This window comes from Nuphar pumila, chromosome 6 (assembly GCF_984573655.1).
Source record: "Nuphar pumila chromosome 6, dmNupPumi1.hap1.1, whole genome shotgun sequence".
Classification (NCBI taxonomy): Eukaryota; Viridiplantae; Streptophyta; class Magnoliopsida; order Nymphaeales; family Nymphaeaceae; genus Nuphar; species Nuphar pumila.
In genome coordinates, this window is record NC_143254.1 from 47684796 (window position 1) to 47703349 (window position 18554).

Here is an 18554-nt window from a genome sequence, read left to right on the forward strand (position 1 = left end):
TGTTAGTACAGCTGAAACCGAATGACAAGCTGTCATCCGATGTCTCTAAAAAACTGAGAACTTCAGCTTGCTAAGCATGCACAGCTGTGGGCACAACGTTGCCTCCTCCGTTTCCCATCTTCAGCTTCTTCCATTCTCGCAGCTCAGGATTAATGCTAACCTACAAAAGCGTCATGCTTGGTGCTGCATCATCCTGTATAACCATATCAGCCTCCATGAAATCAAAACCCATCACCTCCACTCTTTGTCCTCTTTACCCATAACTCTTCGTTGTCAATGGGAAATGAACACATCTCACAGGCTGCAAGTTTTTTCATTAGATTCGTGGTTCCAGAAATTTTTTTCTGGTGACTTTAGTCCACACCTCTCTCTCATTTTTTTTCCACATTTTTTCACTCTAATTTTCTCATGCTACACAAACAATGGAAACATTTTTATTTAAAAAAGTTATCATATCAAACTTATCATAGGCAAAATTTTCTTTTCCAATGAGAATTTTTATTGCTTCCAAAATTGTCAGCACTGCTGCTCTAAACAGCAGTTGTTAGACACATACGGATATGTTTAATTTGGTTCGGAGAGCGTGTTAATTCTATAAGACGGATTTATATAATCATATGACTATCCAAATTTTACATTTGAATGGCTCAGATCCTATTTGACTTGGTCCTTGATCCATCCATATTCAGATTCAGAAAACCATATTAAAGCCACTTTGGACATAAGGCGTTTGGATTTTGGATATACATTGATTTACCAGCATGGATTCAGGTTGGCCGCGCAATATGTCACACCGACCCATTTGGGTTGCTTCTCAGTTTCCAAGTAACAACATCACCGATGAATATGATATTATATAGTATAGAGACTTGGGGTGAAGTGGCTGTATGTCACCTTTTTTTTCACGTTGACAGGATCTCCTTTCCGCCCTTGACCAACCAGCTCATGCACATTTTCGTCATTTCATCTACTTCAAAAAACTCCCGCCTTCGTTCACTCAAACCAACCTGCATTCAAAATTAGAAGAAACGAAACGTCTCGTTTTCTCTTTTCTTTTGTTGGACTTGGATCTCTCTCTCTCTCTCTCTCTCTCTCTCTCTCTTGTCCACGCGACGCGACACTCGCAGTTCGCAGAGACGAGCAACAACTATTGGGGAAAGCCCTTTGCCGTCGAGGAATCAGAGGAATGGGGGAGGAGGAGGAGAATATGCACCAGAGTCTGCACATCTCGTTATCGTCCCCTCACCCTTCTTCTTCATCGTCCCTCTTGAGGGACATCTCTAACCTCAAGACCCAAACCACTCCCAGAAACCGTCCATTCTATCAGCCTCCTTCCCCTCATTCCATATTCTTTACCGCCTCCAAACAAACGCCAGCCACTGGCCCTTCTTCTACCCGCCGGTGCCCCCCATCCTCCCGCTCCCACAAGAAGGTTGTTCGCCGCCTCCGGGCCTTTGAGATTGAGCAATCTCACTCCTCCCGCAAGGTGCAGATCAGGAAGGAGAAAACCCTAAATTTGCTCAAGGGTTCACTCACCGTCTGGCTCAATTTCCTCTTCCGCGATCACGAGTCTTGCGGATGCTGTGTCGAGGCCTTCCCTGGAGGGGAAGCCGATTGCTCAGATCAGCCGCTGTTGGTGGCGAATGGGAAAAGGGAGAGCTTGCCTGGTGAGAAATTAGAGATCGGGGGTAGTTGGAGAAACCCCAAGCGGATGAAGGGTTGGGTCACTAGACCTTCTTCAGGCCCTGGTTCGAGGGAATCCGAGTTGGTTGCTGTGGCAGCGCTTAGGGTCTCGTTGAAGGATGTTTGCAGCATAGAAGATTTGAAGGACAGGTTGAGTTTGTATATGTCCGCCAATGACCGCAAGGAAGTGTTGGTCACGATGTCCCACATTTCGAAGGTTTGAGAATTAATTCAACATCGATGAGCATCATTAATTTGTCGACTGATGTGTGCCAGGATCCTGTTCTATGTGCACCTTTCTTTCTCAATAGGATAATTTGAAACCCAGTTCCTGTTTTTCACTTCTGTTTGGCTGTTTGCTTTGCTCTACCTAGTTGCTTGAATCAGCTTTTACTTCATCCTTGGTTGCTTATAGATTATGTTTGGGTTTTCCTCTTGAGCAGACTATAGATGAGGGTAGAATAAAAATGAAGGCACATTGCCCTTTGGTATCGGACGTGGCATTGAAGGAGAAGGCCATTAAGGTGCTAATGTGTTACAATCCGACATGGCTTCGCATGGGTCTGTACATTGTGTTTGGTGGAGATTCCATTTTGCCTGGTGACCCGATGTCAGAAAACAATGCAGATGATTTGGAGGAGGATATGTTTGTAAGAATGATTGTCGAGAAACGGTTCTTTTCTCATGCGGGTCTCGCAAAGTTTTATGCTTACAACAAGTTAAGCTTTGGGCATGTCCACTTTTCTCTTTACAGACTCATTTCTTTTGCATAAATTTTCTTGCTAATACTGTTCCTTGCAGGTTGGTTGAGGGGAATTATAGACCTGGTTATTATGAGGCCCTAGGGAGTGTGATACTGAAAAGATTTCTACTGTTTGTTCTTTCCCTTGATAAAGCAAAAAACCAAAGCACTCTTCCTTTGAGATATGGTATTGATGGGCTCGATGGTGGTTCTCCATTGTTGTTCCGCAAGCTGTCTTCAATTAAATCTAGTAGGCAAGTTATTCTTGGTAAGTTGTTGGCTAGAGTTCATTGTGGGGTGAACTAGTGGTAGTTATCATCGCGCACGGCCCTTGAAGTTAGGCTGATGTGTCTTTGATAATTAGATTTCTTGATGGATACAATGCATGGAGAAGGAAACTTGCTTGCACATCTTGCAACTATTGGCTATAAAGTTTCATACCAACAGGTATTAATCAGCACAAATATCAATTGTTTGTTGGGATTTACTTAGTAGTGTGTTCAATTTCCTTGAGATCATGATGGAGATGACATCTCCCTTTGAACAATCAAACCAAATATCTTTTCCTGTTCATGGTACATGATCTACGGTTACTTGTTTGAAACTTGTTCCGTTGTATGTCATACCTTCTCTTTCTGATGCATGAATTATGCTCTGGAAATTTGGTCTGTTGCCTTCTGCAGCCTCCACTTGCTGAGTATGATTTTACTGTGGCTGACTTGATTGAAGACCTTCGTGATGGTGTGCGACTTTGTAGACTTGTTCAGCTTTTGCACCATGATCCCTCTATTCTTGCGGTAATTATCTTTCTTATGTGAATAGCGTCTATTTCTTGTGCATTGCTTGGGGGTGGTTGAAAGTTGCCGTTAATACTGATTATGGTCATTTTTATTGTTGGCAGAAAATTACGGTTCCTTCTGACAATCGCAAAAAGAATTTGCATAATTGTAATTTGGCTACGCAGTATCTTAAGCAAATGGGGGTTCCATTTGCTGATAAGGATGGTGACCTCATTATGGTTGAAGATATTGTTAATGGGGATAAAGAATTGGTACTTTCACTATTGTGGAACACCTTTGTCCACTTGCAGGTTTGTTCTCACCAAATTAACCCTTGCATAGCTTCTATTTCTTTACATAACCATGTCACATGCTTTTTCTGTAACTATAACATTTTTATTTTATTTTATACCCTCTTGGATCAAATTTTTCATCACAATTCATGGTCTCTTTTATGTCCATTCTTGCCAAATTACTTGAATCATGAAGACAAATACAGAAATTTCATAATATGTCTGACCTTGGAATACATAGCTTATGCTAGCTTTAGATCACCAATAGAATAAATAACGAGCATGGAGGATCTATACTTCTCGTACCCAAATGTAATTAATTGGTGGTTGGTAGAGCGTACATCTGGTTGGTGGTACCTGAAAGGCCCATGTACCCAGCCTGGAACAGATTGGGGTTGAGCCCAAATTGGGGCATGAGCTCGATCTCATATTGGGCCTTGTCTTGGCCGTGCGCGCGCGCGAGCGAGAGAGAGAGAGAGAGAGCACTAAGCATTTATAATGATCTCTATCTTACCCTAACTAAAGTTTTTATCATTAGGGCATCATTTACCCTTAAATTACAACTAATAACCCATGAGGGGCGACTACTTTAATATACAATCAATTGCAAATCTTATAACTTGAAAGACTAAAATATCCTTGAATGTGTCGTTTTTCTAACATGATCCGGAAGTTGTATATCATGTTTAACCAATGACTAAGAAAGAATCTTCAATTGAGTTGCGGTAGTGTTTGCATCATTAGATGACTGTTTCACTTCATTACATCTGTCTTGGGTAGGGTTGCAAACTGTTAGGATTGAAGATGGGGTCTTTGCAAATTTTGGATGTTCCGGACCCGACTCACCATTGTATTTTCTGATCCTAAATCAGAACCGTTCACATTCTTAGTCTTGGGTCATCTTGGTAGTTTAAAACATTTGCACAAAATGAATAATGAAAAATGCAATAAATGGGTATTACAGAGTATATGCTGGAACATTGTTGCACTCAAAGGATTTATATGACATATGCTTACCAATTTAATCTTTAGCCTAGTTGGCCTACTCGCATGCATGGGCCAAGTATTTATGTCAATGATATGCATCCTACATCAAATCTCTCCACTGTAAACATTGTTTTGACGCAAAAGGCATGCCTTGCCCTTAGGTGAGGCCCTCTCGGGCTCAAGGGGCCAGCCTGAGGCCTGAGGCATGAAAAAAAGAAAGAAAGAAGAAGAAGAAGAAGAAGAAGAAGAAGAAGAAGAAGAAGAAGAAGATTATTTTACTTTTTATATGTTAATCTCATATTTTTTAGTACTTATTTGAGATTTTCCATTGCTTATTTGTTGTTGCTTTATAGGACATTATATTTTTCAATTATATAATTAGTTTTTTAGTTATGTATTCAGTTTCTTTGTTACTTTTATATGTTAATGTCATATTTTTTAGTACTGATTTGAGATTTTCTATTTCTTATTGGTTGTTACTTCATCAATAAAGCATTTTTTTATTTATTTGTATTTTTTAGATATTTTTTTTAAGTTTTAAATTTTTTTGAGGCCTACGCTTTACGCCTTGGCGCTTATGCCTCACCTGAGTTTTTGGTGGAGCCCCTCGCTACGCCTCAACGCTTTTCACAACACTGGTGTTGACTAACACAACAGTGTTGCTTCACTTATTTAAAGTATGGTGTTTTTTGTTCTTTCCTATTGAAGAGAATGACTTCTTTTAGAAAAATTTACAGATACACCTGTAACTTTTGACCTATTTACAAACACATGCCTAACCTTCGAGATTTTACAAATACCCACTTTCCTGAGTTTACTATGGTCAAACATTGGTTAGGTTTGATAATTTTACCTAATTACCCTCTCCTTGTCTTTCTCTTTCCCTGTTTTTAACAAGACAAAAAAAATGGAAGGTCTCTCTTCCCACGCTTGCTTAAACGTTGTCCCCTGCTCATCACCTCTTATCAAAATTCATTTATCCAATCACCAGCTGCCTAAGAAACACCCATACTGTTCACTAATCGTTGGGTCTCTGTCTCTCTTTGGTGAACCTTATCCTTCATCGATCTATTTTCTGGTGAACTCGATTGGAATTTGGATCTGTTTCCCAGTGAGCGCAAGGTTTGACTATACTCTACTAGTAATCATAATCTTTGTAGCAGTGTTGTGAAAAGCGTTGAGGTGGAGCGAGGTGCTCCACCAAAAACTAAGGCCAGGTGTAAGCCTGCGCAAGCCTCATTTTTTTTAAACTTTAAAAAAATTATGAAAAATATCTAAAAATACAAATAAATAAAGAAATGCTTTATTGATGAAGTAACAACCAATAAAAAATAAAAAATCTCAAATAAGTACTAAAATATATGAGATTAACATATAAAAATAACTAAGAAACTGATTACATATCTGGAAAACTAATTATATAATTGAAAAATATAATGTCCTATAAAACAACAACCAATAAGCAATAGAAAATCTCGTACTAAAAAACATGAGATTAACCTATAAAAGATAAACATGAGAGACCAAAATTTAAGACACCCACAACAATAACAATGATTTCGGACCCTTAAATAATTGAAATGTTTGAGTAGACATCTATTTTTATAAAAAGTTGTAGGTTGTAACATCAATTAATTGTGGTGTCCTAGAATAAATTTTTTCCCTGCATTATTTATTCTGATTGACACATTGGTGCAGTATGACACATTTTGATGTGAAGGCAATTACCTTTTACTTCTTAGGCTAAAACTTGTGTTTTATATGTTGGATTCTGCGTCTAAGCTTCCTTTATTTCGTTGTAGTTGCCTTTGTTAGTCCCCAAGGATGGTTTGCTTGAAGAGCTGTCTAGATTAAAGAAATCAGATATGGTATGCTTTTCTTGCTGTTAATCTCTTGCAACTAGAGTTGTATCTAGGGCTGGAAAATGAACTGGGCAGCTCATGGCTTTGCTTGGTTCGGCTCGCCACGAACTCATTTGTACAGCTGGCGAGTAAGCCATGAGCAGCTCGTTAACTACAAACGAGTTGAGCACGAACAGAGGGTGCTCGGCTTGCGATCAGCTCGAGATTGAGCTCGACTCATCTAATTATGAGCTCGAGCTGAGTTAAATGATAAACGAGCCAAGCCCAAACAAATGGGACTCAACTCATTCAACTCGTTTACCAGCTCTACTCGTACATTTCGTGGAAACACTTTTTATTTTAATCCGAAAGCTTACCTTCTTTATTTTTTTTGCCTTTTCAAAATCATTTGTAGGTTTTCTCAGCTGGTAAAAGTATAACACACATGGATATGCTTCTTGTATGGATCCAGGTATTGCTACTGCTTGAGCAATTTTTGCCATTATTCAGATATCCGTACTTATATTTTGTTTGTGCATGTTTCTCTATTTCTGTGAGCAGATGAACATAAATCCAATATCAGAATTTTACAGATTATGACCATGAAAGTCTTTGTATTGTAAAACAACAAATGTAAGCTGTTTAAATTCTCACAATTTAAGAAAGATTGCTGCTCATGGTATCTCTGTGTCAGATTTTAAGTTTTCATCACACTTTTTATAACTGGATTATATAAAAAAGGAAAATTATATAAAAGGGCTTTTCTGGAGTGAGACCTTTGAGCAGATGAGAAAGATTGCACTGCAATTGCTTGTTTTCTTAAACTTTGAGCTTGTTACTTTTTTTTGTCTTTGCTCTTCCTTTCTGTCGGCTGTCCTTAACCACAGACATGGCTTCTTTTGTAGTACTCTTGTTAAATCCCTCTAAAATACCTCCGTTGTTATGTTTCTCACCCGTACATGGGTTAAATGTAGTCCTGCATAATTGGATGTGGTTGTTTGCTTTCTTATATTCTTACAGCAACATTCCTAGATTAAAGAGTTCTGTTAGCATGGAGCTCTTTGCATTTTAGTCTAGCTTCAGTTTGAATTTATGTCTCTGTTCTTGACTAGACAGACATGCCTGATTCTGCTGAAATCTACTACCTAAGATAGAATTGCTAGATCCTGAGAAACTCAGTTTACTACCAAACTTTAGATTAACTAGCATCCTACAGATGGCGCTGCTGATTGAAGTAGGGTATGATCAGGTTAAGCGTTTTTTTTAAAGTAAAATCAAGCCTTTGTCTGGGAGTATATTCCACAAATTTGGGTGGAATCAATGAGGACCTCGTAAGCCTTGAGGCGTAAAGCGTAAGCCTCAATTTTTTTTTGAAAACTTAAATTTTTTTATAAAAAATATCTAAAAATACAAATAAATAAAGAAATGCTTTATTGATGAAATAACAACCAATAAGAAATAGAAAATCTCAAATCAGTACTAAAAAATATGAGATTAACATATAAGAGTAACTAAGAAACTGATTACATAATTGAAAAACTAATTATAGAATTGAACAATATAATGTTCTATAAAGCAACAACAAACAAGCAATGGAAAATCTCAAATAAGTACTAAAAAAATATGAGATTAACATAAAAAGTAAATTAATCTTTTTCTTGTTCTTTTTTTTTCACGCCTCACGCACTCCTTGATGCGCAGAGGGCCTCACCTCAAGGTGAGGTGTGCCTTTTGTGCCTTAAGGCACGTTTTTGATAACACTGGTCAAAACTAGATTGGTTTTCTTGAATTGAGCCAATAAAGGCTGAGTTATAACTAAGCATTGAACCTTCTGTAAGCACTTCTGCTAGCTTTTGTTGCTTTTATTTAACAGTCTATCGTGTTTGAGTATGTCTTAATGCTGTGATTCTTGTTTATTTAATTATGGTGCGGATGCTGAATCTAGTTGCATGGAATACAATAATAAAATCTTTTTGGCATTTAAAACTTTCGACAGGCAATTTGTGAAAGCTACAACTTGAAGGTGAACAGCATTGCTTCTTTGGTTGATGGGAAAGCATTAGTTTGTTTGGTAGATTATTATTCTTGCTTTAAGGTAAGATATTGTTGGCCTGAGCTACACATCTGTGCATCTAACTTTTAAGCTGGAACCTGTAAGGCCAGCAAGACATTTGATCATCAATTTGATATTTTTGCGTTTGTAATCATACAATGTGATTCTTTATCTGATGCCCATATATTCAGGATGGTCGTGAGTGTGGCAATTTGATTATTCCTCATTGTGACAATGCCTTGAAAAATTTTGAGTATGTCCAAAGTGTCAACACATTGTTGGGCGGATTTCCTGAGGTAAATGCTTTATATATTTTGATGGAATACCATATTTGCTGTTGTTTGGATAAAAATGCAATAAAATGACTCAATGAGATGCACAGATGTTGCAACGAACTGACATAGTGGATCAAGATCTTTCCTGTAATGAACAGTGTGTGGTGGTTCTAGCAGCATTTCTGTCATGTCTACTGATCGGCAGAAAAACTGTGGTACTAATAAGATCTGGTTTCTGTTTTTTTGTGTGTGTGTGTGTGTGTGGGGGGGGGGGGTGATGAATTGGATTTGAATAGCTTTTATTTTGCCCAGGATCAACTTAATCTTCAAAAAGTTCTAAGAGGGAGCCCTTTTAGTTCAAAGCTGAAGCCTCCTGGAGCCATATGGAATCCAGATTACAATGACAATGGTGTTATGTCCATCTTCTTTTCAAGTCAAGATAAGCATAGGAAGGTCGTAATAAGCATGGGTGGACCGGACCTTCAGAGCTCTGAAGGTTGGTCATTAACTTAATTATTTGAATAAAAATGTACGCATCTATAAATGTGTTCACAGTTATATCTTATTCTATAATCTAACTTTTGAAACTTATACTGGTGTTTGGATCTTAATATGGAAGTTTTCTTCATGGTTCTCTAGCACGTCTTGAAATTCTTGGATGTATATGATAATCTTTAATGAAGGCACGCTAAGGTTGTAGCCAAAAGGGGTATCAGAGTGAAAATGTGGGAGTCATATTGGCCACTGGCAAAATATTTAGCCAGTATTTTGTGCAATTTTTTGGGATATTTATGGTTTTAGTGTGTACATTACACATCTTGAATGGCTACAGTATTTTCATGTTTAGTGTTTAACTGTGTGTGCTTACTGTGTGCAGTGTGTTTGCTTGTCTGTCCTAATCCATAAAAAGTAATGACTATCTGCAGTCAAATCCCACACGAGCTAGAGGACTGCTAAGTAGATATATTGATATTGTATGACCCATGGTTGCATTGGTACTTGATATGGCCGTGTCTTGTATCAGGCTACCTAGAACAGGTACTTGTGTGAAACTCATTTCTGAAACTATATATAGGAGTACCAAACACTAGCAAAACTTGAAAAGGGGTGCCAAAGAAACTCCAAAAACGCATCCCAATTATTTTCATAAGTTGCATTAATGTTATTAGAAACTCTTCTCAATAAATTTTTTGAAATCCTACTAGTATGTCAAAATGAAGCTATTCATGAAACTTGTTAAGCTTCTTCATGCCAGTACCAGCATGCTGTACATGTACGTACCTCTGCCAACTACAGCATGACCACTCACAAAAATCTTGAATCAATGGAGTTCATTTTATCCTTGGTATTTCATTAGTTTTGCTAGCTTGGGTTGCACTATTTATGTATATATGAAGCACTGTCACTGATATTGCCGATATTTTGAATATATCCCGATATTATTGGCAATTTCAAGTTTGCTGATAATATCAGTAATATATCACCATAATTTCATAATATCGGCAAATAAAAAATATTGTGATATTTTTGAGTTTTTTTTTTAAAGTTTGCATTTCCTATTTTTTGTTTCTTTTATATTTTAAAACCTTTAAAACATGTTTTTTATATTTTCGAAAGAAAAATAATATGAAACTTATTATTTTCTTAGGTTTTTGTTGCTATTTATATATATTTTTTTAATTTTTTAAACCCCTGAGATTTTCCCTAGATTTATCAAGTTTCGAAAATCTCTCCGAGAATTACCCTCACCGAGAAATTACCTTTAACGATACAGGTGACTATGATACGAAGCACTAACATCAGAAATGAAACTCAAAAGCAAATAAGAAATGCATGTATAGTAAGGCAATTTTTTGGCTGTGTTGTACTACTTTTCTCTTGTGTTGAAATTAGTGGTGGATGCAAATGCAATTCTCTAGTTTCACTTTCTGTTAGCTTTTTATTGGCTATGTTACTGAGTGCAGAAAGGGCCAGAAAGGTCATCAGAACATATTTGAGGTGTTTCATTGAACGGAGGAAGTTTTTGAAGATTAAGGCTGCAGCATATTTCCTGCAGGAAGTAGTTCGAGCCTGGCAGGTTGGGAAGCATTTTACCCATAAAACTCAACTTGGGCCCTCCATACAAGTCCCATCAACTGGTAGGTGACATGATACTCGTTGCTTTCAGAAAGCAACTGATATGTAAGTTTTGCATCCTTGTTCTTTTCCATAAACATATGTGCCTTTGGATAAATCGACAGGAGGTAGAAGCTCTGAAATTTTTTGGAGGTATTGCACATACATGATTGAGAGAAGGATCTTCTTAAGTACAAAAAAATCTGTGGTGATCATACAGAGGGCTGTACGGCTGTGGATTACTAACAGACATAATCAAGAAAGGCTAATGCTTACCAAACCTGACTATCCTCAAGAACTTGCTTGTGCTGTTACCGTCATCCAGTCCTGCATACGTGGATGGACTGTGAGGCAATGCTATGCTGTTATTGTTGCTAAACTTTTGAACAGTTCATCCATTTCCATCAAAAGGACAAGCTCCAAAGTTCAAGTGGATGCAGCAGTTAAGATTCAGCTGGCATGGAGGTGGAAGAGGTGTTATTTCATGTCAACACGACAAACTGCAGCCACTAGGATCCAGAGTTGTTGGCGTGGTTGGTTGATGAGGAGAAATTTTCGATGTCAACAGATTGCTGCTGTTAAAATACAGAGTAGAGTTCGGTCCCTCATATGTCAGCAGAAATTCAATCATTACAAGGTTGCTGCAATTGTAATCCAGAGATATTCTAGAGAACACATTGTCAGAAGGAAAATATTAGGTACGTTTGTAACAGATAATGCTTTGGTTTGGCATCTTCGATAGCCTCTCCTTTCAGATTTATGTACCTTCTTTGGATAGTTCAAGTCAGTCTTATGATAGCGGTTGAGACTGAAAGTTTAAATGCGTTCAGATGGCTTCAGCTTTTGGCCAAGCCAACCGTGCAAATTTTCACAAGATCAACTTAGAAGCATCGTTATAATCCAAGTAGGTCCACCTCTATCTAATTTATATGGCATTATTTATGTAAATGCAATGAAGTTATGTTTCAACTTTAAAATGCTTCCTCGTGTCGCTACAATCTTCAATTTAATATCTGGGTTATTACTTAAAGAACCATAAAGAGAAAGAGAAAACTTCATGGCCCTCATATTCAAATTTTCATTAGAAACTTTTGATATTTCAAACTGCAGAGATGGTGGAGAAAAGTTTCCGGTTGCAGTTTATTAGAAAGATCAGCTGTTATGATTCAAGCGCATGTTCGTGGATGGATTGCTCGGCAGAATGTGACAAAGACAAAGCTCTTCATTGTTATCCAAGTGGGTCCATTTCTGTTTTCTTCAGATGTAAATATTTCTTTATGCTGATCTAAAGGATCCAGAATTAGAATTCTGTTTTTATAGTCGATTTTTTTAGATGTAGTTTCGTGTCTGCAGAGACGGTGGAGGAATATTTTAGCATGGAAACTAAGAGAGAGAGCCACAGTTTTGATTCAATCACATACTCGTCGGTGGATTGCTTGGCGAGCCATGGAAAAGACCATGCGTCATATTATTGTCATCCAGGTATGTTGGTGATTTTTTCTCTTTTTTTCCTACCATTTCACTTGCACTGTTTACTTTTTTCCCATACCTTATCCCTGTGCTTGTCCTCAATTTTGTTCATGATTATGGAAGCATAGAGGGTGAGCAGGTTTAGATAGAATTACGTGCTCAAAACTTGAGATATTGATCTTATCAGGATCTTGGGCGACTCAATTTGCATGTGGTTAGCACTTCGCTAGTGGTTACAAACTAAAAATAAGGGTTGGTGCAAGTTTCCTGAGTACCTACCAGCTTTGCTTCCGATGCATTTGACAGTTCTTAAAATGATGCTCATCCTTCCCATGTTTTTCCTGATGATAATTCTATTCTGCTCATGCACCTTCTGTATGCTTGAGCGTTCAACTTCCCACTTCGACTATTGTGGACCCGTGTTTCCTGTTTCTGCTTCACATCACTTCGCTAGTCCCCCTTGGCAACCATGGTTAGGTGTTCAAACACAATGTGATTAACGTAGTTAACTACACTAAAAGTTACCTTAGTTGCTTGATAGAACTTCCATTATGTGGTGGAAGGATAAACAAAGCTCATTTGAAAAGGTTAACTTTCTGTATATTAACTGCTTTCTAATTAATTGGAACACCTTTATTCTTGTTAATTTCTCATTCGCATTGGAAACATGTGGGAGGATAAGAAAATCTCATTAGAAAGGTGAAGTTTCAGTTTAGAATTGCTTTCTGATCAATAGAAAACGGCTTCATTCTTGCTAATATTTTGGTAGTCGCATTGGAGGGGCCACATGGCAAGAAGGAGCCAGCACTTAGAAATATCAAGAGAACAGTTGTTGGATTTGCGGATTCGGATGCAAAAGTCTGCAGCTAATGTGGATGATGGGATGCGCCTCATGAATCGCCTTATTGATGCACACCATACACTTGCTGCATTACTGAACTCGAGAAAAGTTACTGGTATCCTACATACCTGTGAAACTTTAGGTAAGCAGTTTTTTTAACTAGAATTATTACCTGAACGAGTTGTCGTTTTTGTCCGTGCTTTCCTCTCTCTCTCTCTCTCTCTCCACTTGAATACTTGTGAGCTGGGGGCCATACCCTTAGTGATAATTGTTTATAAAAGCCTGATAAAGCTCCTCTTGGGGCGGCATTATAATGAATAAGCGACGATGCTAAGGTGCCTGGATGGTGAATACAGATCCTGCTCACAGAAAAAAAATTGGTTGTTGGTTGTTGCCCTTATTTGTCTTCACTGACTCAAAAAAAATGTACACAACATGCTGAATGACGAAAAATAGCGAGTTTCTGTCTACGGCGATTTCAAACCATCCTATTTAACACAATGGCCGACTTTCTTTAAATTCTATAGCATTCACCATATACCATACTGTTTCCGAGAAAGAAATCTATGGATCCGAGTTTAAGCCAATCTTTAAAATATTGTTTGCTTGTACAGATGTGGCGACTCAGCTGTCACAGAAGTGCTGCGAAACTCTTGCCGAAACAGGTGCCATTGACACCCTGCTGCAGGTCTTTCAGGCTGGCAATCACAGCGTTCCATACGTGGAGGTGTTGACGCACGCCTTGTCTACACTCAGGAACCTTGCCCGCTACCCACATATTGTGACAGTGTTGATCGGGACTAATGGACTCATAAAAACAGTCTTGGAGGAGTTGCTCTGGTGAGTCCCTTTTCGAACGAGTAATGGATGTCCGTAAACACTTGATAAAGCCTTAATAACATATTGAGATCAAATGGATGGCTGATAAAGCTTTGATCCTTTTTAGGCACAAGGAGGAGGGATACTTCATTGCAGCTGAGCTGCTAAAGAAGGTATGCAGGGTGAAGGCAGGTGTAGAGGCCGTCCGCATTCACACCCCTTTTGTGAGAAGGCTTCATAATCTTGTAGAAGATCTTACAAGGAAAGCAAGCTTTGAAAAGAGGTAAGGGTGCCAGCAGTCATATCTCAATATTCTTGCTCTTCTCCCCCCCCCCCCCCCCCCCACCCACACACACACACACCACTACAAATGCCTGAGGCCTGGTCTCTTCTTTGGATCGTAGGCAACAAAACAGTCGTTGGCGCAACACAAAGTACAGTGCTGAGAGGAGACTAGGGTCAGTGAAGGAACTGTTGCATTGCATCTGCCATTCTACCTAGATTGAGTCACAGTGATCCATGTGAGGATTCTTCAAATGGGCTTTATTTTGCAGGAACTGATCTGATCAATTACTTTAAGTAAGCACCTGTTACCTGCTGACATCGGTAAAACTGGGCATGCAAACGCATACATATTTGGGCACTCAACGACACCATACTTACAAGATCTTTGTAATAAAAAGCTGACTATAGATATCAACCAAAACCATGAAAAGCCGACTGTAGATATTTATGTACAAGAGCCTCCAACAAGAGAGAACTGATGGACTTGAGGGGAAACACAAGCTCCTATTGTCCATCCTAAACTTCTGTGCGAATGCAATTAGAACTAGGAAATGATGTTTACCCAAACTTCATCTGATGTCACCAGCTCATCATCATCGTTGCGGTGCATGGGTTGAATTCACAATCTTCAACTCTCCATGACCGAAACTTGCTTCCCGGAACAGAAAGCTTCATGGGATGTCGAAGCAATATAATTTAATATAAGCATCATAAAGGTTTGCATCAAACTCACAGAGCGCTCATATGCATGGACATGGCCAGCCAGCACAATGTCCACTTTTGCAGCATAAAGCAATGGTTCCATCACAGACATCATGTTGTCAACCCTTTCCTTGATGTGCCCAGTTACTGTTATACCAAGGAGCATGAATAGTGTTCAATTACTGTTAGTGCCATCGGCCGTGGTGTGCTCTCTCGGTCTACCTTTGACAGGTCAGCCTGTACACATTATTTAAGTTCCCATCTGATAAATACTCGAAGACCAATAATAGTATTAGTTGAAAAATCAATTCAAGGGGAGCTGTAAATAAAATTCAGATGGAAGAGAAAAAAAAATCTCTAGAATTTTAGAGCCCAGGATAAGCAGGACTAAGATAAAACTCAATTCCCTATTAGCGAAGTAAAAAGGACAGCTCGGCAATGGATGAAGTAAACTTGAGGGTAGCATCTACAGATATCTAAGTGACTTTGGAAGACCTCAGTATGCTTCAGACATGCACAGCTTGTTAAAACGAAAACAGTAAGGAGATGGGCACCAAGATACTGAAACTATCCTTCAGCCAATTATATTGCTCAGAATATTCACCAAAATCAGTGTAGGAACCAAGCATCACGACATGAACCCCGCAACTTAGAAAGAGTAATACAGATTTGAACTCGAGCCACTCTCCTCAAAGTCCACCGGGCATTATAAGCATCGAATGGGATGCTCTCCTTCTCATGGTTTCCCTCCGTTACCATCCACGGTCTTGATCTTGCAAGCAACTGCACCAATTCACCAAAGGAATCCCACAGCTGCTGCCTGTAATCTGCATAAGACAGATCTCCTGGTAGCAGGTGCAGTTCGTAATGTGTTCCAGAGTTGATGAAGTCCAACCCGTCTGCTCCGAATCACCAACCACAGCAGATGTAATCGAAAATTGAGATGATGCGGTTATGAGACTGGATTCAGGGTCCATACCACCGCATCTATAGAAATATACTGTGCCGGCCTCTAAAGACCCGATGACAACATTGTGTATCTTGACAGAGCTGTAGAACAAGTAGCTGTAAGATGTTCTTTCTCCTTGAGCAGATGCTACATACTCTCCCTGTGATGTACCATACTCTATGACTGAAGGAGAAGATGGATCATCTGTGATCCATGTTACTCGCACGTGTTTATCCGATGTGAACCTGAAAAGCCATAGAGTGTGCGGTGGGGGTGGGGGGAGATCAAATTTTAGAAAACAGTGACGGAAATGCAGGAAGATCCAAGAAACTCAATAAGCAGAGAAGCAGTTAGGGATTGCAGTTACATAATTCAAGTTTTTACATGGTTAAGTTCCTACGGTGCACGAGATGCTCGCCACAGCTTCTGCCCAGTTGAGCGCCCAAAGTTTCCAATTTGATCATGGATGCATCCCTCGTTTCATAGCAGAGGCACAAAGTTAATGGGTTTTCAATTCATCTCAGTAGGGAAATTGCAGAACGAAAATTGGGTTGACAATATGCATGCTTCGGAGAGTACACCAAACTACGACTTGTAACAAGAGTTAATTGAGGGCAGAAAATCAGAAATACAAGAACCAGTGAGAAACAAACCTCACGAGGCAATCCGTTTTATGAAGAACACTTGGAGTCGTACTATTTTAAACTCTACTTGGACTACATACTTATGGCGAGTTAAAACAACCGCGGATCTGTTTTCCCCACAAAATTGCTTATGGGGCAAAACAACTCAAATTACAAGCCACTAAATAAAAAGAAAAAACAAATAATTTGATGAAAGAACCCACGAGAAAACCAAAAAACCAACGAAGGTGGCAACTGGACTATTAACGCGAGCGTTATGCGCGAGAGGTTTGAGAAGATAAAAACCGAGAGAGAGAGAAGAGAGGGAGGACATAAAGAGAGAGAGAGAGCAACAAAAACAAAAGAAGTCACTTTAACCAACATTGCTGTACCTACAGCCGGGCAGGGCCGCCACGTTAAGCATAGGGTGTGCACGTGCCCACCCTGACCCAGGGAAACCCCCAAGGGGTATGGATCACACCCTGACCCGCATAATAGTAAGGGCAGTGCTGGTACCCCTTGCCTGAAATCTCTCTCCGCTCTCCTTTCGACTCCACGTGGTACCCTTCATGTCCTGAAGCAGGTTATATATTGCGTCTTCCGGGGTTCGAACGAGCGTCACCTATATAAGTATGTGGGGCTCGTATCCATGTGTGTGTCGGCATCATTTAGCATCGGAGTCCGATGCGATTGTAAAGACTTAAGTATCTTTTCACGTCATTCTTGCTATGAAACGATGATTAAAAAAAGGATAAAAATATCATCCATCTAGAAAAGTGAAACGCCGTTTTGAGAAAATGATAAAAATATTCTCCATCCAGAAAAGAGAGGATGGTGTTAACTCTTCAAAGTCCAACATTTCATTTTCTCCCTAAGCAGTAAACGTTTGCACCATCTATTGTAACACGAGCTTCTTCTGACGATGCACCCTTTGTTGTCGTCAGAGCACCCTTTACCATCGTCTGCGCAGTAGGAGCATCGTTGCTACCATCGACTGCATCTACCTTCTAGGTGTTTTTCCTCCACTGTCAGATTACCAAAACTCATGTCGTTTTGGCAAGTTTCGTCTAAGGTTTCGTTATGTAAACAAAATCGATTTGTAAATCTGAATGTTAAATCTTATAACTAGTTATACTATTCATGCTAAATAACACCTATTTTCATACTGAAACAAATCAATTTGTATCTATCCACCTTCTGGGTGTCAAAAAATAGTTAACACAATGTATTCTTATAAAGGCCAAACATTACAATGATATGTACTTATGAAGGCTAAATTTCTATAATGATTTGTACGTTGAAATACAATAATGATTTATACATTTAATGCAATAGCGATTTGTACGTTCGATGCAACAACGATTTATACGTTTGAAGCAGTAGTGATGTTTGTTTGTGATTTATGAAGTTACAACGATTTGTACTTAAGTTTGCTAAATCGTATAACAATGTTTACTTATGAAGGCCAAATGTTACAACAATATGTACTTATGAAGGTTGCGATTTCTATAATGATTTCTAAGTTTAAAGCAACAACGATTTATGCATTTAAAGCAATAGCGATGTATATTTATGAAGTTACCTCGATTTTCACCTAAGTTTGCTAAATCTTACAACGATGTCTATTTATGAAGCCAAATATTGTGACGATTTGTAATGTTAGTGATTGTTTAATGAATGAGATAATTTGTAATATTATATACTTGGGAAGGTAGTTGTAACATATAATGATGCATTTAAATTTATGTATTGTGCATGTTAGTAATGATTAAAGCTTGTAAGACAAGAAAGCCTCCGTCGTTCGATGGGATGACTATTGGAGAAATTATTCGTCAGTCCAATATATATGAGCGTTATGAAAGATAGCAAAATATAATAAAGATTGAGAATGATAAAGACATGGACAAATTGTTGGAATTGTATAATACAGAGCATTATTCATCAGATATTGAGGTTGAAGAGCAAAGGAAGAAGGATGAAGAAGAACTAAAAATGAAGAAGAAGGATGATGAAGAGAAGGAAAAGAAAAGGAAGATGAAAGAGGAGAATGAAAAGCAAAGAAAGAAGGGGGAAGATGAAAGAGAAAGGTAAAGGAAG

The 18554-nt window shown here is 38.7% G+C and overlaps 1 protein-coding gene and 1 pseudogene across 1 annotated transcript; one reads left to right on the plus strand and one right to left on the minus strand.

Annotated features, from left to right (window-relative positions):
- The first annotated feature begins 1186 nt into the window (after nucleotides 1-1186).
- LOC149834788 (binding / calmodulin binding protein) lies at nucleotides 1187-14185 on the plus strand. The gene is made up of 19 exons (XM_090009454.1): nucleotides 1187-1900; nucleotides 2127-2401; nucleotides 2485-2693; nucleotides 2790-2872; nucleotides 3109-3222; nucleotides 3327-3515; nucleotides 6287-6352; nucleotides 8322-8420; nucleotides 8570-8674; nucleotides 8812-8868; nucleotides 8966-9149; nucleotides 10618-10791; nucleotides 10894-11225; nucleotides 11337-11417; nucleotides 11879-12004; nucleotides 12122-12250; nucleotides 13008-13221; nucleotides 13694-13919; nucleotides 14026-14185. Exons 1-19 carry the CDS (start codon nucleotides 1187-1189, stop codon nucleotides 14183-14185), a joined length of 3537 nt encoding a protein of 1178 aa, XP_089865580.1.
- A 542-nt stretch (nucleotides 14186-14727) lies between these two features.
- On the minus strand, nucleotides 14728-17416 carry LOC149834789 (purple acid phosphatase 18 pseudogene; annotated as a pseudogene).
- Nucleotides 17417-18554: the final 1138 nt, after the last annotated feature.